This window comes from Euleptes europaea, chromosome 15 (assembly GCF_029931775.1).
Source record: "Euleptes europaea isolate rEulEur1 chromosome 15, rEulEur1.hap1, whole genome shotgun sequence".
NCBI lineage: Eukaryota > Metazoa > Chordata > Lepidosauria > Squamata > Sphaerodactylidae > Euleptes > Euleptes europaea.
Window position 1 is genome coordinate 51,639,877 of NC_079326.1, and position 24,980 is coordinate 51,664,856.

At 44.4% G+C, this 24,980-nt stretch overlaps 1 protein-coding gene across 1 annotated transcript in view; it reads right to left on the reverse strand.

The window, feature by feature from the left end:
• Positions 1 to 24,980, reverse strand: part of LOC130487788 (aldehyde oxidase 3-like) — a 49,803-nt gene that overhangs the window by 3,816 nt on the left and 21,007 nt on the right. The window contains exons 18-32 of the mRNA XM_056861304.1: positions 23,954 to 24,068; positions 22,462 to 22,581; positions 20,425 to 20,521; positions 16,740 to 16,864; positions 15,205 to 15,338; positions 14,788 to 14,875; positions 14,314 to 14,400; positions 12,896 to 13,087; positions 9,654 to 9,881; positions 8,435 to 8,530; positions 7,646 to 7,774; positions 6,716 to 6,790; positions 5,866 to 5,918; positions 4,287 to 4,401; positions 429 to 494 (exon numbers count right to left, since the gene is read on the reverse strand). Coding sequence (XP_056717282.1) covers positions 429 to 494; positions 4,287 to 4,401; positions 5,866 to 5,918; positions 6,716 to 6,790; positions 7,646 to 7,774; positions 8,435 to 8,530; positions 9,654 to 9,881; positions 12,896 to 13,087; positions 14,314 to 14,400; positions 14,788 to 14,875; positions 15,205 to 15,338; positions 16,740 to 16,864; positions 20,425 to 20,521; positions 22,462 to 22,581; positions 23,954 to 24,068 — 1,720 coding nt within the window. The remainder of the gene's footprint in view (positions 1 to 428; positions 495 to 4,286; positions 4,402 to 5,865; positions 5,919 to 6,715; positions 6,791 to 7,645; positions 7,775 to 8,434; positions 8,531 to 9,653; positions 9,882 to 12,895; positions 13,088 to 14,313; positions 14,401 to 14,787; positions 14,876 to 15,204; positions 15,339 to 16,739; positions 16,865 to 20,424; positions 20,522 to 22,461; positions 22,582 to 23,953; positions 24,069 to 24,980) is intronic.

Consider the following 24,980-nt stretch of genomic DNA (forward strand, 5'->3'; position numbering starts at 1 on the left):
TTCCAGCTTGTCTACATCTTTCTTAAATTGCGGTGCCCAAAACTGAACACAATACTCTAGGTGAGGTCTTATTCATACTTTAAAAAGCAACATATGGTAGCCAAAACCAAATTATCTTCAGAGTTTTAAAAACCAGACTGATTCCCGAAAGTCTGACCTCTCAGGCAGTAGCAAGAAGGCTTATTGCCTTCCATCAGGTGGAACATAGTACTACCAGCTCTGGATTGAGTCTTACAGGTTATCCCTCTAAGAACAAAAAGTACTTTTACATCTTTTTTGGTCAGAAATCCCATGAGACAGGGCTAGCTGGAGTCCCCGGGACAGGAGAGAAACATGGTAAACATACTGAAATAAATAAATAATAGATCAGTCTATGATATTCAGTTATATTGCCTGCAGTACAATGTGGTGAAATGCCTGGTACACACCTGTCCTATATCGATTCCTGGATTGATGCTGTAACAGGCATCCATGACAATGTCTGTTCGGAGATTCTGTCAGACGAAGTAAGATGAACAGCACATGTTTTATAAACAGCTATGAAAAATTTAAAGACAATTGTCATCCAAAACCATATACATGGTAATCATACCCACAATACCTGAAAGTTGAGTATCAACTAACAGGAATAATCCTTGGGGGGGGGGGAGATGAGGTCTGACATGATTTTAATGTTCCATCAGATCTTTCTTTCTTGCATTGGGAAGCTTTGAGAGCTTAAGGAGAGGACATACTACATTGTAGCTAATGGCCAACCCGTGGTCCACCCAGGCCAGAAGCATGACTATGGTGACATGCAGGATCCAGATAAATTGTGCTAAAGTATATGGCACACAGAATGCTCTAGACCTGTAGAATAAAGTCTGTGGTCATCTTATGAACAAGAGTGTTTTGCCCCAACTCTTGGGGCTACTAGCTACTGAGCAACCAGAGTTGCTAAAGAGTGGCAGATTCCTGAGTGAGGAGGGCAGTGTAATTGCTGTAATTGCTAGGGGGAATTGCTGGTTCCACCCTCTGCTGTAAGCTCTTGAGGGGTGGGGCTGAGAGCTCTTCATTAGAAGGCGCGTCTTGCCAGGGACAGAACCTGAGGCACCTGGGCTAGAGTCTGCAGGAACCAGAGTTGCTAAAGAGGTCAGTGCAAGTTTTAGGTTTTCCTTAGCTGCCTAAGATATTCTGTCTAGCTGAGGGTTGGTGTGTGTGAGAGTGAGTGAGTGGGTGGGAGTACTAGAGAGAGGGTACTAAGTGGTTCCCTTTGTCCTTTTGTCTTGTTTAGTGGCAGATTCCTGAGTAAGGAGGGCAGTGTAATTGCTGGGGGGAATTGCTGGCTCCACCCTCTTCTGTAAGCTCTTGAGGGGTGGGGCTGAGAGCTCTTCATTAGAAAGTGCGTCTCGCCAGAGGCGCGAGCCGAAGAGCGAGAGCACAAGGGCTCTTGGCCTGGGGCTCTTAGCCTGGGGATCGTGTCTGGGGGCCTTGAAACAAAGTTTGTATTTGTAGTTTACTCTGAGACCGGGAGTGTCGTTAAGCTTTTAGTAGGGCTACCACTGAGGGAGTGTGCTAGAAACCATACCATGTCTGCAATGAATCAAAGCGGAATGGCTGGTGAGAGAGTGGAGGCAGTGACGTGTAAGGTTTGTGGAATGTTTGTTTTCCTCCCCAGGGGTAACTGCAATTACACATGCAATAAGTGTAAGTTGGTGCCGTGGCTCTACTGGAGGAGAAAGTCAGAGGACTTGAGGCACGCTTGTCTACACTGCAGAGTATAAAAGAGGGGGAGGAGTTCATGGACCAAACTCTTGAAAGCCTCTTGAGAGGGCAAGAGGAGGAGGGTCAAATAACTCAGTGTAAGGAGCGGGACCCACCTCAGGAGGAGAACATGTGGAAGAATGTTACCCGCAGAAATAGGAAAGTCAGGAGACATTCCGTTCCTCTGCTGCTTAGCAATCGGTTTCAAAACCTCCCTATAGATGCTGAGCCTGGATCACTGGAACAAAGGGTCAGCGCCCAGTCCTCTCTGGTCTCTTAGGTCCCTGTGGAGGACAGGACTCAAACTTCTGCTCCCCAATGTAGGAATAGGCGAGTGTTGGTTATTGGGGATTCCCTACTGAGAGAGGTAGAGGGTAAAGTGTGTCGACCGGACTTGTTGTCTCGAGAGGCGTGTTGTCTGCCAGGAGAGCACATCCAGGATGTGACGGAAAGTCTGGATAGAGTTGTTAGACCCACGGATCATTATCCCTTCCTTCTTATTCATGTGGGAACAAACGATACTGCCCGGCACAGCCCAGAAATATTAAAAGGGACTATACAACTTTGGGTAAAAAGGTGAAGGAACTGGGAGCACAGGTTGTGTTTTCATCGGTTCTTTCTGTAGTAGGCCGTGGATTGGGAAGAGAACGAAAAATTCTGGAAATAAATGAGTGGCTGCGTCGATGGTGTCGCCAGGTAAGGTTTGGTTTTTTGGACCATGGCTTATGCTACCTGGATAATGCTCTTCTGTCCGGAGGTGGCTTGCACCTCACAAAGGTAGGTAAAAATGTGTTTGGCCACAGCCTTGCAAGCCTGATAAGAGGCTTTAAACTAAATCTTCCGGGGGAGCGAGACGTCAATTTAAAGCCTCAAGTGAGGACAATAACTGCAAATATAGATATGAACGATCTGCAGAAGGTAGCACATACGCAAGGAAAGACTGTTCAAAAACTTAACAATGGGAGGGAAACAATCTTAAATAGGCTGCCAAGAAGAAGGACCTGTGGTCTAAGGTGTCTCTACACTAATGCACAGAGCATGGGAAATAAGCAAGATGAACTAGAACTTTTAATAGTACAAAGCAAATATGCTATAATAGGCATTACGGAAACCTGGTGGGACGAGTCTCATGAATGGAGGGTATAACCTATTAATTGAAGGGTATAACCTATTTCGGAGAAATAGACCAAACCGGAAGGGGGGAGGAGTAGCATTATACGTTAGGGATGATTACACCTGCGAGGAGATCCAGGACTTAAACACTGGAACCCAGCTTGAAACCAATGCAATTCTGGGCATTTCTGGGCTGCATCAATAGGAGTATTGTGTCTAGATCAAAGGAAGTAAAACTACCACTGTATTCTGCATTGGTCAGACCTCACTTGGAATACTGTGTCCAGTTTTGGGCTCCACAATTTAAGAAGGATGTTGACAAGTTGGAGCGTGTCCAGAGGAGGGCGACCAGAATGGTCAAAGGTCTGGAATCCATGCCCTATGAGGAGAGACTTAGGGAGTTGGGTTTGTTTAGTTTGGAGAAGAGAAGGTTGAGGGGAGATGTTTAAATATTTGAAGGGATGTCATGTTGATGAGGGAACTAGCTTGTTCTCTGTTGCTTCAGAGACTAGGGCACGGAGTAATGGATTTAAAGTAAGAGAAAAGCGATTCCACCTAAACATTAGGAAGAACTTCCTGACGGTGAGGGCTGTTCGATGGTGGAATGCACTGCCTCAGAGGGTGGTGGAGTCCCCGTCTTTGGAGGTCTTTAAGCAGAGGCTGGATGGCCATCTGTCGGGAGTGCTTTGATTGTAGGATCCTGCATGGGGGGGAGGGTTGGGGTCACTGGGGATGTGGGGGGGAGGTAGTTGTTAATTTCCTGCATTGGGCAGGGGGTTGGACTAGGTGACCCTGGTGGTCCCTTCCAACTCTGATTCTATGATTCTATGATTCCCCTTGGTTGGACCACTGTCAAAGTTTTTTAAAAACTCATCCCTATGGTATCACAGTGCGGGGTGACAGAGAGGTCAACAGATGAAGAAAAGTCCATATCCAAACAGGGTTAAGGGAACCACCGAACTAGCCATCTACTAGCAAAGAGGAGAAAGCACTAGGGTTGCCACCCTCCAGGTGGGACCTGGAGTTCTCCCAGAATAACAACTGATTCCCAGGTCACAAAGACCTGGAGGAAATGGCAGCTTCAGAGGATGGACTGTATGTACCACATCCCTGCTGGACTCACTCCAACTCTGCCTGTAGAGTTGTCAACCTCCAGGCACTAGCTGGAGATCTCCTGCTTTTACAACTGATCTCCAGCCAATAGAAGTCAGTTCCCCTGGAGAAAATGGCCACTTTGGCCATTGGACTCTATGGCACTGAAGTCCCTCCCCTCCCCAAACCTCGCCGTCCTCAGGCTCCGCCCCCAAAACCTCCTGCCGGTGGCGAAGATGGACCTGGAAACCCTATCTGCCCACCCTAGGCTCCACCTCCAAATCTCCAGGGATTTCCCAAGCTGGAGTTGGCAATGATAGAAAGCACCCATTGTTTACCTTATGATCCCCTGTCAGGCAGTCAATCTCAACTTCAGAACAACTAGCGCCAAAAACAAAGTATGGTAAAGCAGGGCCTTCGCCTTTCTCCCAGTCCATATTGGCGAAATATCCTCTGAGGGAGCAAAAAAACAAACTCTTTAAATACCAGGAGTTCCCTTTCATTAAAAAAAAAAAAAGGCAGGCTCTATGCTGCTCCAGCATATCCTGGGAAATAGAAAAGGGATCAGTTGGGACATGGATTACCCATTTGTCATGGTCATTTTTTTGGTTTCCCATTTAAGGATTCAGCTGAGCTGACCGTTGCTAGAGAAACATCTGGTCTGCCTAGGGTTGCCAACCTCCAGGTGCTAGCTGGAGATCTGCCATTACAACTGATCTCCAGCCGATAGAGCTCAGTGCCCCTGGAGAAAATGGCCGCTTTGGCAATTGGACTCTATGGCATTGAAGTCCCCCCTCCCCAAACCCCGCCCTTCTCAGGCTCTGCCCCAAAAACCTCCCACCGGTGGCGAAGAGGGACCTGGCAACCCTAGGTCTGCCTTATCTTCTGGACCAGGCACACAGCACTCTTGATACTTCACGAATGTCATTCCTTCTACATCCACTACTGATCTACTACTACAACATCCACTATAGACTTTTCACTAAATCCCAGTTTCTAAATCTTGGTATCTCTGCTGTGGAATCCTATAAATTAATCACCCTCCAAAATATCTAGTATAGCTGGTTTAAGCACCACACAGTCTCCTATTTGCTAATTCTAAAATGATAAGGCTATCCTAATCTAACTCCCACCATTATTTCCTCTGAGAATACAAATAATAGGCTGATGAGGAGAACAACACAGATTCCTCAACCCAAAAGATAAATACACTTAGATTTTAAACCCTCGAACCTGCATTTGTTAACTAAGTGCTCCCACAGATGTGAATAGACCTCCTGGTGATTCTTTTTGTCTAACAAGGCATTGCGGGGGGAGTTTAGAACAGGATTATGACATGAAGGGAGGGGGTCTGACCTAGATGGCTCAGGCTAGTCCAATCTTGCCAGACTCAGATTCTGGTTAATACTCAGATGAGAGACCACTGAGAAAGCCTGGGGTCGCTAAACTGAGGCAGGCAATGGCAGATCACCTCTGTTCATCTCCTGCCTTGAAAACCCTACGGGGCCGCCATAAGCGGGCTGTGATTTGACAGCACTTTCCACCAACACAGAGGGACAGTTTTTAAAAACCTTTACCCCATGCTGTCTTTCAGACCTGAAAAGGCTCCGGGAAGCCACTATCTGCCCCGTATTAAGGCAACTGATACCAGTACCAGCATGGTTGCTCCAGCTGGTGAAATAATGGCTTCCTGAGAGCATTCCAAGTTGTGAAAATGATTTGGGAGAAAGCTTAAAAAAAAAACCCTGCCCTTCGTGATCCCAATTTGAATGGAATCTTCATGAGCCTAATTTTGAGAGAAAATGAAGCTGGAAGCGTCTTTCATGCAATTCCCAATGCATCATCTGAGTTTAAATCACCCAATCCATCCGTGATCCTCGAAGGCAACAATTAGGGAAAGGACGAGGGATTCCTTACTTGAAGAAGCCAGTAGCTGAGAGGCTGATGCTTTCCTCAAAAGCCTTTTTAATCTGCAAGAGTAAGACCTTTCAATGTTATTTCTGGTAGAGAGAAACACCAAATTTAATACACGAATAAAAACTGGGGAGCATTAAAATTGAACCTTGATCCTCTCCCCAACACAGGCAAGTTTATTATTTGTTATTAGTATCCAAGCTTGAGGTGCGGAACTATGCAATTTGAGGCAGACCTTTTTGTTCTTCTTAGGAAATGTATGAAGTGTTAGGGCATCCTGAAATAAATTCAAGAATAAGGAAGTAATTGCTTCCCCCCCAGATTTCCATTTTTTCCTCAGCCTCAAAATGTCCAGAATTCTTATATATCTAGCCTGAAGAGAGTAATGTAGGTGAAGCTACATTACACAGAGGAAGAGGAAGAAGAGTTGCCGACTTTCTCTACAACTTAAGGGAGACTCAAACCGGCTTACAATCGCCTTCCCTCCCCCTCCCCACAACAGGCACCCTGTGAGGTGAGTGGGGCTGAGAGTGTGTGACTAGCCCAAGGTCACCCATCTGACTTCGTGTGTAGGAGTGCGGAAACAAATTCAGTTCACCAGATTAGCCTCCGCCGCTCATGTGGAGGAGTGGGGAATCAAACCCGGTTCTCCAGATCAGACTCCACCACTCCAAATCCCCGCTCTTAACCACTATACCACGCTGTGTTTCATTATTTTAAAACTCTGCCTTCCACGTAGTGTCTGAAAATCACTCTACATAAGTAGGAACTGGATTGGGGATCCAACTGTCCGCACAAACATGTGATCTAAATAGGATCATGATTCAATTTTAAGAATACAAAGGGGGCTTACCCAGTCTTCCCATTTGCCTTGTGGGTTTTTTTTAATGACTGGCTCAAGACGCTTCCGGAGAATTTGGCAAGCATTCTGTTGGAGCAAGTGGCATGGAAAAGCAGAATGAATTCACCACAGCAATAAAACGTAGTCTGTATTTTCTAACATTCTCTGAATAACTTTTGCAAATGTAAAATGCATTGCCCCTTTTCTTTGGCAGGACACCCATTAACTTCATGGCAGGTAGATATTTAGCAGGTAAAGCTTTCCCTAGCTTGGAGGTGATAGACACAAAATACACTTTTCATGTCATCTACGGCAATGCTCTCAGATTCACTGCAGCAGAAAAATAAGTGAAAAAACTTGAGGGGAATAATGGGAGAGTAATAACTGGCAAATAATACCATGTGTAAGGGAGGGGGGAAACCGATGCAGTTCAGAGGCCAAGTTGCAGCAAAACACCTTGCATGCAAAAGCCCACAATCAACTGTTTTAGTCATGTTCAAAGTAATATGACTTAATTGTGTAGCCAAAGATGCAAGTGCTTAGAAATGTTACTTGCAAGAAACTAGAATAAGGTCCCCAAACCTTTGGAGCCTGTGGGCACACTGGAATTCTGACACAGCTTGGTGGGCAGAGCAACAAAATGGCTGCCGCAAAAGGCGGAGCCAGCTACAAAATGATTGTCAGAGCATAACTGCAGTAACACAGTGCAGATCATTGTGCTGTGGTGGCAGCTGCTGCCAAAGCAATGTTTAAAAAGAATCTGCATAGCCAATCAAATCTCCAGTAGTCACTCAGTAGCCTTGCAGAGCAAAATCCCTACTTGGTCTTGCCAACTTTTTAAAACCACTTGGTGGGCACGAGGTGTTGACGAGTGCCATGCTTCCCATGGGCACCATGTTAGGGACCCCTGAACTAGAATAACCAAAAAGTAAGCACTCTAACCTGTACAGCTTTACCGTTGACTTCCGAGCCAATTGATCCTGCTGTGAGAAGTGCATTGGGTATCGGAACGGTACTTCTTTCAAAAAGATGTATGTACGATGTGGGTATCTTCAATTCATGGCTAGCAATCTGTTTAGGAAACAAAAGATACCATTATTTGAAAAATCACCATTTTAATTTCAGTTTGGATTGTTCGGCAGCACATGCTTTTCGTTATGCCAGAATTTCAGGTGAGGAAGTTTTGTTTTCAGAAATCTTTTCTGGCAATTTTTGGCTTCTGGCTCCTAAAAGGCATACCATTAAAAAACAATACTTACCTGGCTCAGGTATATTTGGATGCATTATTTCTGTTATTTCTAATCATTTGTTCTATTAGTGTTACATAGGGTTGCCAACTTCCAGGCGGGACCTGGAGACCTCCTGGAATCACAACTCATCTCTAGACTACACAGATCAGTTCTCCTGGAGAAAATGGCTGCTTTGGAGGGTGGACTCTCCCTCCCGTTGAGGTCTACCCCCCCCACAAACCACGCCCTTCTCAGGCTCCACCCCCAAATCTCCAGGAATTTTTCAATCCAAAACTGGAAACCTCCCAGTTTCAAACTGAATGGAATATTTAACGCACAGAGGAATAAACATGTTAGAAAATTTGTCATGCCATACAAAAAACATGGACCTTTCAGACTTATGTACAACTAATTGAAGATCCAAACACAACACATGCCCACAACTGAGCTGGAAAAACAGCTATTAGTCCAATACTCTAACAGATACAGGGGTTTGTCCTACCTGTAACACCTTGGTGTAAAGTCCTTGTCCCATTTCAGCTCCACCACAAAACACCAATACTGACCCATCTAAATAGATGTTGACCAGAGCTGAAGCCTGCAGAGAAATAGATTTCTTTCATTAATAATACTATTAACATCATACTAATGCTTAATAATTTAATGTACAAAAACATACCAGGATTAAAGCTAAACCTCATTCAAAGAGGGCAGAACAACTTAACAGGGTTGCCAACCTCCAGGCAGTGGCTGGAGATCTCCTGCTATTGCAACTGATCCCTAGACGGAGATCAGTTCACCTGGAGAAAATGGCCGCTTTGGAAGGTGGATTCTACGGCATTATATCCCACTGAAGTCCCTCCCCTCCCCAACTATTGCCCTATTCAGGCTCCACCCCAATAATCTCCAGTTAATTCCCAACCCTAAACAACTATGATGTTGGTAACAGGGAAGGGAGCTGGTGGTAAACCCCGCATTTTATAGATGCAAGGTCCTGACTCTAGTTAAAAAGGATTTCAGGTAGCAGGGCCGAAAAATAACTGCTCGAAATACTGGAAGGCTGTGTCAGTTAGGACTGACAGTACGGGACATTGTTGTGGTGGCATAAGTAATCTCTTAAACTCTAACAGTAGGGTAGCTAGGACCCTCTTCACTGAGGAGCCCTCCTCAGGCTCCGCCCCCAAAATCTCCAGGTATTTACCAACCCGGAGCTGGCAACCCTAGCACCTACGTCCAAACTCTAGTCACATGTAACATCTAGTTTCGCTCAAACTCAACAAGATTCACATGGTTTTCAGGAGTTGCCATATTCACTTAAAGGAGAGAGAAGGAAGTAGACCTCCAAAGAAAAACTGAAAGTTTGGCTAGTTTGGCTGCACTATTCTGAGTTCTGCCTTGTTTCCCCACATAATCTCGTGTAAATAAATAATTCCTGATTAAGTCCCAGAACATAACATAATACAACATAAGACATGTGTGTGTGTGTGTTAAGTGCCATCAAGTCACTTCCGACTCATGGCGACCCTATGAATGAAAGTCCTCCAAAATGTCCTATCTTTGACAGCCTTGTTCAGATCTTGCAAATTGAGGGCTGTGGCTTCCTTTATTGAGTCAATCCATCCCTTGTTGCGTCTTCCTCTTTTCCTTCATAAGACATATTGGGGCCTATTGTTCTGCTTTTCTTTTAAAAAGAATATGCCTCTAGAGACTGAAAAGTTTACCTGGTGGTAACACGTGGCATTGAATCCAACTGAAAACAACATGGGAATGATCTCAATCCCTTTCTTCTTCCAGTAGTTTTGCTTGTTAAATTCCTCGATTGCCTTTCTCCTGCTGTAGTAATCAGACCTCTTCAAGCATTCTTTCCAACATACAACCATGTTCCTGGGATCGACCTCTTCTTTGAAGGGAGTGAGAGTAATGGCTTTGAACATGTTCATCTCCCGGACCTTCACAAGGAGAGGTGCAAGATATTGTTATTTGAGCCAAGTACTTCTGAACTATCTTGGGAAACATTTACCCATTAGTTACCTTCCCACAGTTTATTACATATATGTCCCACCTTCATTAGAAAAAAAGAAGACATTTTAAGAGTGTTTCTACAAAGATGTTTCCTTGGCTTCCATACTGCAGTGGTGTCTGAAGAACGTCCACATATCATTACCCTCTGTTCTGCTTCTGTGCGTTCCTCTGCTTTGCTGCAGTCTTCCCCAAACCTGGTTTTCGTCTAATCTTTTATGGAAAGATCACAGTCAAAGCACATTTGTGTGCCAGTGTGAATGGGGAGGTATTTTTGCAGGGCCCATTCATATCAACAATCTTTTCATTGCCACTGGAGGGCTTTTATCTGGCTTTTTTTTAAAAAGGGAATTGTTATGTATAGTATTCCAACATTATGACTAGAGTTGCCAACCTCCAGGTACTAGCTGGAGATCTCCTATTATTACAACTGATCTCCAGCCGATAGAGATCAGTTCCCCTGGAAAAAATGGCAGCTTTGGCAATTGGACTCTATGGCATTGAAGCCCCTCCCCTCCCCAAACCCTGCCCTCATCAGGCTCTGCCCCCAAACCCTCCTGCTGGTGGTAAAAAGGGACCTGACAACCCTAATTATGATCTATGTTTTAGTTTGTCTGAATTCCCAGATTCCATTTAAAAAGTAAGTCTCTAGACCTTGCAGAGATATGCCTTTCCCCTTATATCTCCACAACAAAAGGGTCTAGATGCTTAATTTAAAAAAAATTAAAGCTGCCAAGTCAGAAAAGCTAGTGGACAGATCACAGTAATGTTATAATACTATACAGATATATAACTTGCTGATTTTTTTAAGCCGTCAAAATCCCTCTGGTGACAAAGGGGGATGGTAGCCACAGGGGAATAAGGCAGGGAAAGAGTGAAGGGAACACTGCCATTGCTGTATGCAAACAGACTAACAGTGCCACCCTAATTGGTGTTACACCCTTGGACTCAGAAGAGTGTAACACTACTTAGGGTGGTAGTGTAAGGGCCAAACTACATGGTAAGTTTGGCCGTGAGTTGGGTCGGGGTTCCCTGGATCAAGACTGCTTTCCCTGCAGATTCACACCAAGTGCTGAGAACTTACCAAAGCGCTGCAGAGCCTCATGCAGATCGGCACTAAGCCTCCTCCCCATGCTTTTGTCTGAAGCTAACACGGCTCTAGGGGATTGCCCCAGCGCAGGCCTACATGTGAAGCCCATAATGGGGCAAATAATGCCTTCCTTCCCAAGCCTTTTTGGCTTGAGACAGTGGAACAAGGAGGAAAACTGAAGCCCCTTGATCCCTGGTACCAATCTGAATCAGCTCTTGCTAAGTTCCCTACAGCTGCTGTGCATAGGCTTACCAGTTCCGTAGCTCCATCGGCGGGAGCTTTTCAGCAGCGCAGGACACACATGCGCACCTGGTGCGATGAGTGTGCGCATCCCGTGCAACGCACTTATGTAACTTCTGGGTTTACTTGGAAGCGATGCGGACACTCTATCAATCTCTGCCAAAACTCTATGGTAAACCCAGAAGTGATGTAGGCGCATCGCACAGGCGTGCGTGCATGCATTGCCTGCCGGCCCTCAGCTGTTTGGCAGGCAGCCCGGTGGATTGGCGGGATTTTACCTGCCACCACCGGGCACTTGGCAACTCTAGCTGTGCAGCTGCAGGGAAAACAAGTCACATCAGGGGAATATATTGTATAGTTTTGCCCTAAGTGTGCCCCATATAGCTGGGGACTGTGACATCTGACTGCACTTCTTAAGAACATACATACATACATAAGAAAAGGCATGCTGGATCAGAACCAGGCCCATCAAGTCCAGCAGTCTGTTCACACAGTGGCCAACCAGGTGCCTCTAGGAAGCCCCAAACAAGACGACTGCAACAGCACCATCCTGCCTGTGTTCCACAGCACCTAAGATAATAGGCATGCTCCTCTGATCCTGGAGACAATAGGTATGCATCATGACTAGTATCCGTTTTGACTAGGAGCCATGAATAGCCCTATCTTCCATGAAATGTCCACTCCCCTCTTCAAGCCTTCCAAGTCTACAGCCATCACCACATCCTGGGGCAGGGAGTTCCACAATTTAACTCTTGGTTTTACCACCTGGCAGAGCATGTGAACTATTTATTTAAAGGCAGAAGATTAATAAAAACAGTATGTGCAAACTCACACTAAAATGATGAACAGAACGTGGGCTTAACCCTGCAAGCAGTAATATGTACCTTGATGTATATTTTCCAACTTGGCTGATATGTTTTATTAAAAAAGGCAGGGGCAGAGGAGAAACCTCTGATTGAAGTGGGGAAAGGGTGCACAGCACCAGAGGTTGCAAGGCAGTAATATAACAAATTATAGCTACTTCAAAAGATACAAAGTAGTTGTTACAAAGGTGCAAAGAAATTGTAAGTCATATATTGCAGTACAATTCTAATGAGCAAAATTCTGATGAGCAAAAACAGAAGCTTGGATTATAGTACGCAAAACCACAACAGTGATATTTGTGATGCCCTTGGGGCTGTGATTGTTTGATCTGGCACATGGAAAGCAAAGCTAAACTTTATGAGAGAAATGTGGGGTTTCCCAACCTCATGTTTCCCAAGCTCATTTGGGAATTGGGGATAGGGCATTTCCAGGGGATAACAGGGTACAAAAGCGAGGATGTTCGAAGAACTTCCTCTGCCCATGATTCATGCCTACAAATGCCCTCCATCATAGCCCAGTCTTAATGCTTCAGTTAGGCTAGAAAATGCAAAAAACCCTGGCTGGGAAAACAGCTTCAGGGGCTGGGGGGCATCGGCAGGAAAAGAAATCAGTGGGAACACCTTTTGCCTCATTCTCTCCTGCAATCCACCCTTGTTTTGGTGGGCCTGAGAAGAAGCATCTGCTAAACATGTACTTTCACCCTTGTTTACACCAGAGTCCTCTGATATGACTTATCATTCCGTCATTTACCTTATCATGAGGCAAGCTGAGCTCGTCAGCCACAGCAGAAACCCACATCTCTGCGGAAAGGGCCGACTGTGGGAAGCCGAATCCTCGAAAAGCGGTATTCGATGGCAGGTTAGTCTTGCAGGCGCGGCCACGACATCGGAAGTTGGGGATGTTGTAAGCGTTAAAACTTTTTAACACCACGTACGCTATTAGCTAGTGCATGGGGATAGAGAACAAAGTTATAATCATGAGTGCTGTGCCTTAAGGAATCCGCAAAGAAGGGTAAAAAAATGCTTGAGAGATTGTAGTTTTGGGGGTCTAACTGAACAGGTTTTTTTTGGGCTACCCTCCTGAACAGAGTCCAAGCCCTGGCGCTCTGCAGCGGCCCAAGAAATCCCAGGTCTGGATGATATCTCTACTGTAAGCTCCTTAGGCAGTTATAGGCAAATAATTCTCTTGCAGTCTCAGAGTTCCATCTGCACTATGAAGACAGGAATACTGAAATATTTATTTATTCAGGTAGATATTGATACCACAAAGAGGATTACAACACCATTCTGCCTTCCTTTGTTTTATCCTCACAATTGTCCTATGACAATTCATCCTTATAATTGTCCTAGAGAGCCAGTGTAGTGATTAAGAGTGGTGGTTTGGAGCGGTGGACTCAGATCTGGAGAACCGGGTTTGATTTCCCACTCCTCCACATGAGCGGTGGAGGCTAATCTGGTGAATTGGATTTGTTTCCCCCACTCCTACACACGAAGACAGCTGGGTGACCTTGGGCTACACACCCTCTCAGCCCCACTACCTAACAGGGAGTCGGTTGTGGGGAGGGGAAGGTGATTGTAAGCTGGTTTGATTCTTCCTTAAGTGGTAGAGGAAGTTGGCATATAAAAACCAACTGAATCACAAAAGTGTGCTCTATAACTTTAACCTTTGTACAAATATAAGCATCAAGGAGCTCCAATCAAGAGCCTTCAAGTTAAGGGAATCAACATAAAATTACACTTAAAGTCCTCAAACTTATATACTGCTTAGACCTTACAGAGAGGGGCTGTGGCTCAGTGGTAGAGCATCTGCTTGGCATGCAGAAGGTCCCAGGTTCAATCCCCAGCATCTCCAGTTAAAGGGACTAGGCAAGTAGGTGATGTGAAAGACCTCTGCCGGAGACCCTGGAGAGCTGCTGCCAGTCTGAGTAGATGATACTGATTTCAATGGACCTTGATGGTCTGATTCAGTATAAAGCAGCTACATGTGTGACAGCTGACAGAGAGTTGGACAGAGAGTTGGTCAGTATGTCCTGAAAGGAAGCATCTAAGCCACTAAGGCTCCAACAAGCAAAAGCCAAAAAGTTGTAACTCCCTTCCTAGGCAGGACTAAACACAATTTCATTTCATTTTTCTAATTGTAAATGTTATGCTAAAGGGTAAGCGACTTACCATATCAGAATTATCCAGCGTACACCCTCCATTTACATAGTACATAAGGTCAACAACTTTGATTCTACCATCATTCATAAATCCCACCTAAAAATAAAATATTGTAGTAATGAGAAACAAAATACTGTAGTGTTGCTAGTTAGAGTATACAGAATCAGGGCAGCTTCTTGGTTTCTAAAGAGATGTCTAATTCTGCCATCCATCCTGTTCAAAAGAAGGAGAAGAAGAAGGAGGAGAAAAAGGAGAAGATCCCCAATCTTCTTCTTCATCCATCCTGTTCTGCATAACCTACATTATATTCTTCTTTTCATTGCTTACTGGCTTATGTATCATGTAGCTTTATTACTTCTAGGACAAAGTAATTTTGGGAGGGGGGCAGAAGTGTACTAAGAAAAATAAAATTTCAAGGGTATGAAAATTACATGTTGTATGTGTGAGACCTGAGCAGAACATGTCAGATGCAGTATTACTTACTTTATATTTCCCCTCAAAAGGGTGTCGGCCTCCAAATAAGAACATGTCAGATTCTCGTTCCAGAGTAAAACGTACTGGACAGCCAGTTCTAAAAAGAAACAAGCAGAAATGGACTCATGGTAACTTTAAGATAGACTGCTAGGATGACAAAGATCAAATTCAGATTGCATACTCTTTGATTGATCAGGAATGGGAGAGCCATACTATCAGCGGGAAGTTTCCTACTTCCCCCAGGTAAATGACAATGGTCACACATAATGCCAAAACTAGGGATAGGAGGGGCCAGGTGGGGATTTGTATGTGAGACAGCACAAACAACCCCGTGGTCCTTTCTCCACTCCTTAAATCCAGATTTAGTTTCTAGTCTGAAGAAAGTATCAGTCACTTTTTTAGATCACGGACAATCAGAGCTCTCACTTCTGTGCTGCCACAGCTGCCGCCGCTGCAAAAAATGGAGGTTTTGTACATTTCCCGCCGAAAGCGCCGCCCACTCGTGTCGTGTGGCACCTGATCTTACAGGATTGGATACCCAATGCTGTAGCCACTAATTCCTGTAAGAAAAGAAAAAGTAGGCTATTACACATAGGCTTTTTGTTTGGTTATTCCAGACCTTTTTATTCCACCTTTACTTTCAGTTCTCGGTACATAAATGTTGACCCCTCTCAGAACCTTTTGAGGGCCTAGGGTTTTAATTTAAAATAATGCTGTGAACACAAGATTGCATTTCTGCATCCACACACTCCACAACTGTATCAGCATACCATGCATGCATGAAAAGTACGGAGTTTGTGTGTGTGTGTTCCTCTCCATTCCACAAATTCCTTTTGACTGCATGAAAGATCGTTCCTGGGGTTTGGGGACAGCCACAGAGAAACAGCTATGCAGGTTAAGGTACTGCAGTGGGGAGAAGGAAATGGGGAGGGTTGCCAACCTCCAGGTACTAGGTGGAGATCTTCTGCTACTACAACTGATCTCCCGCTGATAGAGATCAGTTTACCTGGAGAAAAGGGCCACTTTGGCAACTGGACTCTATGGCGTTGAAGCCCCTCCCCTCCCCAAACCCCACCCTCCTCAGGCTCCACTCCCAAAACCTCCCCCCGGTGGCAAAGAGGGACCTGGCAACCCTAGAAGTGGGTGACATCACTTTCCACGCTTTCTCTTCTTTCAGTGGAGCTTTCATTTGCCTGATGACAGTGTGCATGTGTCCACTTTAGTCCCCACTTCCCAACTATCAAGAGATTGGTGGCAGGAGAAAAAAATGGCTGCTTTAACAGGGACACTCTAGGAACCTCTCCTCCGAGTCTCTATGGTAAAGACCATTTTGCGAAGAGGCAATCTAGAGCATGGTCCAGGCCTCCAGTAGTTTGTCAGTGCTAGAAGGAGAGGTCAGTGTATCCTCCTCACCCTTCCCTACCAGGTCCCCTGAGGAATTCCCACTCTGTACCTGGGCCCCCAGTCCTGCAGGTTTTTTAGTGCATTGTTTACACAGCAGTTTTATTTGAGCAATATATGAAGACACTGGGGGCCATGGTGTCCTATTGATGCTTATAGTCAAATAGGTTTTATGGGTTTTATGAAAGAGACCCTGCAAACGTGTTGGCTAGAAACAATACTGGGATGAGTTAAAACACCATGAGCAAGGATGCCTCTCTTAACATTCTGAGAAAGAAAAAACCTTTATTGTATGGCTCCCATAATATATTTGAATGAGTGGGTTCTTTACTCTCCTGGAAATGAAGAAGACCCTGTCACATCTTAAGATGACTGACAGCAAAATAGTAGTCACTGACAGTACTTTGATTGGTGGCACCCTCTTTTGTTGGATACGGTGGTGTGAGCTAATTACATATTGGGGGATTCATTACAAGGCTTTTTTCTGTTGGTGGGTAAGCGATGGCTATCCAATTGTCGCTGTTGGAACAGTGACACTGGCTATCAAAGGCTTGAATTACCTGTACGCTTGAAGCATCCTGGGTAGAGACGTGGATATCCATTTCATTGTCCTCTTTCCTTGGAATCACAACAGTACAGTTTGTTTCCAAGTAAAAATGCTTTTGCCCTCCAACACGGTTTTCACCTGTCAAGATTGAATGAAGGGTAATTTCCCTACGCCAGATGATTTTTATACAATTTGTAACTGAAAATACTTTCCCCATATACACGGAGGAAATACTATCACAGAACCCAATTGGATCAGCTGTACAATCTTGGGCTTATCTACTCGTTCACCCTTCAACATGATGTCTGCCACCATGTGGCCATAATTCCCCTTTGCTCTCTATAGAGGCAAATAGTTCAGTCCCTACACAAAGAATAAATGGTCACAAATCCAAAATTAAAAAATGTGGTACTGTATTAAAAGCCAGTGGGAGAACATTTCAGCCCCCCCCCCAGTACAACACTGCTGTCCTAAAAGTCACAATTCTTCACACACAAGAAACTTTCAACGGAAGACTGGTGTGAAACTGATGAACTAAAATTTAACAAGATATTTGATGCAATCTCCCCTCTCCTTCGCCACAGACTTGGGATTTCTTAGCCATAATAGGTGCTAACGATATTGGTAAAACTTAGGCTGTGCCACTATTTCTGGCATTAACCAACTTAGCAAAAGAAGAAGAAGAGTTGGTTTTTATATGCCAACTTTCTCTACCACTTTTTTTTTTTTAATATAAATTTTATTGGATTTTATACTAAAAATTTTCCATTGCATTAAACAACATCTATGACAATATAAAATTTCAATTCTAACCTAAAGTTGTTATAGTTCCATAACATATAATAAAGAAAAAAAAGAAAAAAAAGAAATGGAAAATTTTGACTTCCCCTTCACCTCTATCTTCCTCTTAATAAAAAGTTCATCTCGTCGTAGTTAATCTAATCTTAATAAACTATCAATATCCTGTATAAAAAAAAAACCATAATCTGTTAGTAAATATAATTATGCTTATTCATTATGAAAAAAACCAGAAATAATCCTCTGGATCAGATTAGAAAATATTCTTCCATTCTTCCCAATTTTAACTCATATTCACAATAATGCATCCACGCCCCCCATTCCCCCAGAAACCGAATGTCATTTTCTTCATTTAGAATAGCTGTGAGTTTTGCCATTTCTGCCACTTCAAACATTTTAACAATCCAGTCTTTTTTCTCAAGAATTTCTAGCCCTTTATTCCCAAAATGATGTCTTAATCTTAATTCCACTACATCATTAATAGCCATGCCACCCGTCCACACTATCAAAGCCTTTGGATCCAGCAATCATGTTTAAATCAATCCTTTAACCATGGTCTAATACTTCCTTCTGTAACTGAAATAAGCCAGTCAGGTATGGGAACAGGATTTCTTTGTTCTCTCTCATTTCCTCAGACAGGATACGTATCCAAAAATAACTCTTTCTGGGCTTCATCTCCATCGTGGCTTCAATCTGTATTCCTTGACCTGCTCTCTTCTTCCTTATATCCACACGTCGTTCCATGACTTTTTTAAATGAAAAGTCTATTTCTTGTATGTCTGATCTCTTTATCGCCGGCTGGTTGCTTTCTTGAACTTCTGTCTTCTTCTTTGTATCCTTGTATTCTTCCATGACTTTTTGGGCAGAAGAGTCCATTGCTTGTATGTCTGTATTTGTGGTCATCGTATGAATTTTCAAGACTTTTATGTCTTCTATAACCAGATCCAACTTCTGATTGCCTACCTGTGATGATTGGTCAAGAGTCGTCATCATTGAAATCAGTTGAGCCATCTGTGTTGAAATCTGTTTTAATTGTTTAATTGTCGCCTCAGAATGTTTAGCAAGCATGTCCTGTATTTTTTTTTCCATGTTTGAATTCTGTAAAATTCCCTTTGATTTCATAGGAGCAGGGCTATGTATTAAGCCAAAAAAAACTGGTAAAATACATGTCCACAGACAGGGCCTTTAAAGTTCTAATTAAAAGATAATAATTCAAACATCAGCCTTATAATTTTTTCGGATTGAAAAGAGACGAAATTGGCTCTAGAATTGCATTTTAAAGTTTTGAAATACCAGTGAGTTTTTTTCGGTCGCTCTAGGTCGGGCTGATCAGGAAGTATACAGGAAGTTGCTAGTGCCGTGGACCTTCTACCGCCTCTTCTCGATGGTTGTTCCTTCAGGAATGATTTCCAAGTAACTCGAGTGCGACGCGTAATCGGTCCTACAACTACTTCCTGTTATTTTAGTTCCGATGATAGATAGGTTGTTATAGAGGGTCTTCCGTTCCAGGCGCTCCCTTACTGCAAACGTGGCAGGATATTCTTCGCCGGAAAATCAGGAAGAAAAATCACCCTCCCCTTCCCTTGGACCCATTGGTGATAGTTCTTGTCAATCAAAAGGTATCCTTCCGACTCTTTATTATGGTTTAGGCTGATCGGATTGATAAGGCTCCTGTCGCTAATCCCGATGGCTAACTCAGATCAAACTTTTTCAGTTCGGATTAAGGAGGAATGGGGGTCCCAGAAATATTCTTATCAGCCCCCCGTCTGTTCAAGTTTCCAGTAAGTAGACGAAGAGTTCTTTTGTACTCACTTGGGTGTCAAGAGGTGAGGTTCTTTTCTTTATGTGGTCCTTATGTTGGTATTAAGGTGGTGGAGGGTGGAGCTTGATGCCTAAGTTGCGTTTTGGCGATGTCCTTCCCTAGTGCCCTCGCAGGACCGGCGTCCAGGACTCCGAGGGGCTTAAAAAGCCCCCTCAGAGTACCTAGGAGGTCAAACCGCGTTTGCGGGCTGCAGGGAGTTCCTGCTTTCCAACCCACTTGCAAGGGTCGGATTGGGGTATCTATGTACCCCAGAAATAACGCAAACTTGGATTTCTCCCAGGACAGCCTGGGGAAATGGAGTGCTCTCCCCAGCAGCACCACCGGAAGTCCTCCTTTCTCTACCACTTAAGGAACAATCAAACCAGCTTACAATCACCTTCCCTTCCCCTCTCCACAACCAACACCCTGTGAGGTGGGTGGGGCTGAGACAGCTCTAAGGGAACTGTGACTAGCCCAAGATCACCCAGCTGGCTTCATGTATAGGAGTGGGGAAACCAACCCAGTTCACCAGATTAGCGTCCGCCGCTCGTGTGGAGGAGTGGGGAATCAAACCCGGTTCTCCAGTTTAGAGTCCATCACTCTTAACCACTACACCACTCTGGCTTTCAAAGTAAAAACTAAAGTCAAGGCCAATTACTGCAATTGTAAATGGTCTTTGCTCCTTGGATCTTACATAATAACCTCTCAGCCTCTACTTCCTGCATTTCATGTCATCTGGATCCATTAAACAATGAGAACAAATCATAGCAATGAGAGAATAAACAGTCAAGTGGAACCTATTTAAATTAGACTGTATTACAGATAGGGGGCAGAGAGAAGAACCAAGCAGCAAGCACTTGAGGGACATTCCAAGATTTAAAAAAATGAACAGCTGTAGCCAGAGGGTATTGGAATGGACCGACAGAAGGTGAATTCGTACAAACATCTTTTTTTGTGTAAGGTGATTTATCAAATGATAACCAGCATGCCTACTGATCTGGCAGAGAAAAGCTCATGCACAGTTAAGCAAGTACTCTGTGAATGGATCTGCCTTCTTAAGAGCTCAGGTACGTCACTAAGACCCTGCCCAGCAACTTACCTTCAATAATTCGGTCAACTGTCTGAAATGCTTCTTCAACATTTCCTTGTTCTATTTTCTTTTCTTCGGAGAAGTATGAACTATGCTGAATGGCATCCTGCGATAAAGGTGAAAAGATGGCGTTCCGTCCCAGAAGAACACAGAAAACATGACAACTACTTTGCACTCTTCATTTTGTGGTTCTTTAAGATATGGAGAATTTTTTTCCTAGTAAAACTGCACTGAGTTTAACTTATGCTAAAGTTATGTGACATCACCAAAGGCAGAAAGGACCAATGAACTGTCCATCTGAGTCCTATGCCTGACTCAAGAGACTTCAGCCTAATGTGCCGCTGAGGCCTGCTGAACCTTTGTGATTCAGAAGCTTAAAGAACAAGCCCTGTAAGAGGTTGCTACACTGGTGTTTGAATAGTATCCTGAAAACCCAGAGATCCCAGAGACCTTGAAAGATACCACTCTCAACCTTCTGGAGCTGACAGGCACCTTTGGAATGCCGACACAGGGTGGGGGGCGCAACCACAAAACGGCTTCCCCAGGAGGCAGGGCCAACCACAAAATATCAGGGAGTGAGGTTATATATAATTCTAATAGTAACTCTCCAGCATTTCAGGAAAGAGCTCTGTTTAGGATGCCTTTTAAAATACACATATTATTTTAAAGTCATTTTTTGCACACTCACAGCTTACCTTTATTCACACTGTGAAGATCCTTGCGCTGTGGTGGTAACTGCTGCCAAAGGATTTGTTATTTTTTGGGGGGGGGATCTGTACCGATAATCCAATGGCCAATCGGAAGGACTGCTGTGCAAAAGCTCCATTTGGTCCCACGCACTTTCTAAAAACACTTGGTGGGCGCTAGGAAAAGGGTTGGTGGACACCCGTGGCACCAACAGGCACCACGATGGAGACCTCTGACCTACAGGACATATTATCTGTTTGCTGTATGTGTTACCTTGCTCTTACTGTATTGTTTTAGACTTAAGTAATACCATTTTCTGCATTATGTAACACATCACGTCTAAAACTGTATGACTGTTTCAGATTTGTATAATCCTCATCCTGTCACATTACTTATTTGACGTCTCGTGCTTGACTTACACTGTGTTATCTGCCTTGGGCCTCAGTGCGGAAGGCAGAATATAAATGAATTAAACAAATTTATTGCAACGGTGGGCTGACACCCGGACTGGGTGGTCAACTTTCTTTTTTAACTAGAATCACAAAGCAAGAACGCACACTTAAATTCACAAAGCAAGAATGCATACTTGGGAATACTTCACTACTGGGGCATAAGTAATTCATGTTAATTCAGCAATATTCACTCAGTGGCTTGGGAGCCACACATGGCTTTTTGACATGCCACACGTGGCTCTTCTGAGCACCCTTCCCAGTTTACAAACAAAATAAAAGTTGCTAACAATTAACAAATTATTAAAGAGTTAGCGTTAGGGTTGCCAGGTCCCTCTTCACTACCGGTGGAAGGTTTTTGGGGCGGAGCCTGAGGAGGGCAGGGTTTGGGGAGGGGAAGGACTTCAATGCCATAGAGTCCAATTGCCAAAGCGGCCATTTTCTCCAGGTGAACTGATTTCTATCGGCAGGAAATCAGTTGTAAAAGCAGGAGATCTCCAGCTAGTACCTGGAGGTTGGCAACCCTAGTTAGCATGCTCCGTGGCACCTGCTCCATGTTTCAGGAAAGTAAGCATGGCCCAATGGGTCTTGTGGTTGGCAGTTGGTTCCTACCTTGAAACTGCTGCCTCCAGAGACTCCCTGAGGTGCAGGCATCAAGGCAGTGATAAAAGAAACTATGGCTCCTTGTTTCACTTGTGCCTCGGATAATTGATATTAGAGGCTACCTTTCTCTCTCCTCTGTTCTGTGACCTGAGTCTACAAACCCAGTGCCTTGTTGTGACAACCTGCAGATGTCTGGAGATATTTTTCTACAACAGCCCCTACTGGATGGGAGGCCATCTAGTCCAACAGTTAAGCAGTGCAAGCAAAATACCATGCCTTTCCCCAAAATAACCATGATTTTTTTTACCTTAATTGTCAGAATCAGTTCCAGATCTTTGTACTCTATCTTCACTTTTTTGGTGGCCTCCTTTGCAAGCTCATAGGTCTCCGCAACAACACCACAGATAATGTGACCAATGTATACTACCTGCATGGTATAACAAAGCAACAGAATTTACAAAACCCCATTTTTGGAGTATGCGGCACGTGCAACTATTCTGGATTTCATCCTCCAATATCACAGAACTGAGATTTTTCACTGTGTAATTTCCCCCATAGGAGCCCCGTGGTGCAGAGTGGTAAGCTGCAGTACTGCAGTTAAAAGCTCTGTTCACAACCTGAGTTCGATCCCGACGGAAGTCGGTTTCAGGAAGCCGGCTCAAGGCTGACTCAGCCTTCCATCCTTCCAAGGTCGGTAAAATGAGTACCCAGCTTGCTGGGGGTAAAGGGGAGATGACTGGGGAAGGCACTGGCAAACCACCCCATAAAACAAAAGTCTGCCTAGAAAACGTCGGGATGTGATGTCACCCCATGGGTCAGGAATGACCCGGTGCTTGCACAGGGGACCTTTACCTTTTTAATTTTCCCCATCAAAGCTGCTGTGTGAGGGGGAAAAACCGCTACAGCTAGTGGATCTAGGGCTGTGCATCTTTTCTTCAGTATTTTTCGGGTTCGGGTTTAATAAATTCAGGAATTTTCAAAAAAGCCAAATGTAAAGGATTCGGTTTTTTTTAAAAAAATTGAAAATTTTCAGGTTTAGTAACCTGAACACGGAGCTGAACACGGGGCTCCACGTGGACTTTGGAAACGGCTGGCGATAGCGATCTGATCACAGATTGCCACATCCTTTGGAGGACTTTGGAGGTGGCAGGTGGTGGCATTCCGCCTCCCAAGTCCACATGGACTTTGGAGGCGGCCACAGCGAGGACTCAGCCATCAGGTAAGTAAGGGGGAGGGAGGAGGGGAAGGAGAGAGGGAGGGAGGGGGAAAATAGCAGCAGGGACAAAGAGGCCCTAAATAATGTTGAAAAAAAATCAGCATTATTCAGGATCCGCTTTTTCGGCTCCTTTAATTGCTTTTTACTGGTTCCCCCCCCCCCATACCAAAAAGGTATTTTTTTGCGGGGGGTTGGTTCAGCTTTAGCCAAATACACACCCCTAAGTGGATCTTCTCTGGAATCTCCATGTTAGTTTACTGAGTTCTAGTATTAAAGCTACTGAGTGCTGGTAGTCTGGGAAGGGGCTGAGACTCAGTGGTAAAGCACCTGCTTGGCATGCAATAGGTCCTAGGTTCAATCCCCGGCATCTGCAGTTGAAAGGACCAGTTAGTAGGTGATGTGAAAGACCCTGAGACCCCGAAGAGCTGCTGCCAGTCTGAGCAGACAATACTGACTCTAATGGAGCAATGGTCTGATTCAGACTAAGGCAGCTCCATGTGTTCAATAGTGTTCACGTAAGCAGGATATATGTAAGCTGGTGTCTTTGAGGGGTGGAAAAGTATATTTAGAACACCAGATGTACCTCATCTTCAGCAAACACTTTCTCATGCTCATTGCCATTTTTCCCTGGAATATCAGCAGCTGATACCACAGTGACCACTCCTGGTGCTTCTAAGGCCTCAGAGGTATCGATGGATCTGGAAAGGGGAAAGCAGTATGAAGTCTTATGTCCTGCTTCAGGGGACAACAAGGAGTAACAATAAACTAAACCCCTCAATATATGTGGTTCTTTGGGATTCAAACAGAAGCATTCAAGGGCTCAAATAAATATATACTTTTCCTAACTAATATATGTCATATGGTATTGCATGACTGAAGTGAGAAACTGCTCATTTGCCTGAAGTAAGAAACAGTTCAACTTACTCCTGATTTTCTTGGCAGTCAATCCACAAACAATGGAATTGGTTTAGGCATGGTTTTTCTGCACGTGTGCCCTCCCCCTCTGCATTTTCACAGTTGTGAAGTCAGTTAATTTTTTTCCGTACACGCCTGAATTAATCAGGATTTTCAAGAGAGGGTGCTGTCATCATCAGTGGTGTCCCAGCACCCCCGTTTTTATTTTTGCACATGCTTATATTGATATATCAATATCATAGATGTATTTTTAAAGGTGCTAAAATATCGATATAACATTGTAATGATAGGTTTAGCAGGTTTTCTGAGTTCCCAGCTTACTTTCTCTCTTTCTAAAGTAAGTCTCAGGAGCCCCGTGGCGCAGAGTGTTAAGCTGCAGTACTGCAGTTAAAAGCTCTGCTCACGACCTGAGTTCGATCCCAATGGAAGTCGGTTTCAGGTTGCTGGCTCAAGGTTGACTCAGCCTTCCATCCTTCCGAGGTCGGTGAAATGGGAAGATGACTGGGGAAGGCACTGGCAAACCACCCCGCAAACAAAGTCTGTCTTGGAAACGTTGGGATGTGATGTAACCTCATGGGTGACCCGGTGCTTGCCCAGGGGACCTCTACCTTTAAAGTAAGTCTCTATCTCCTTCCCTTGCAAACATATGCCCTTTTTCTTCATAGCTTTGTGAGGGAAGGGGATAGAGAGGAAAA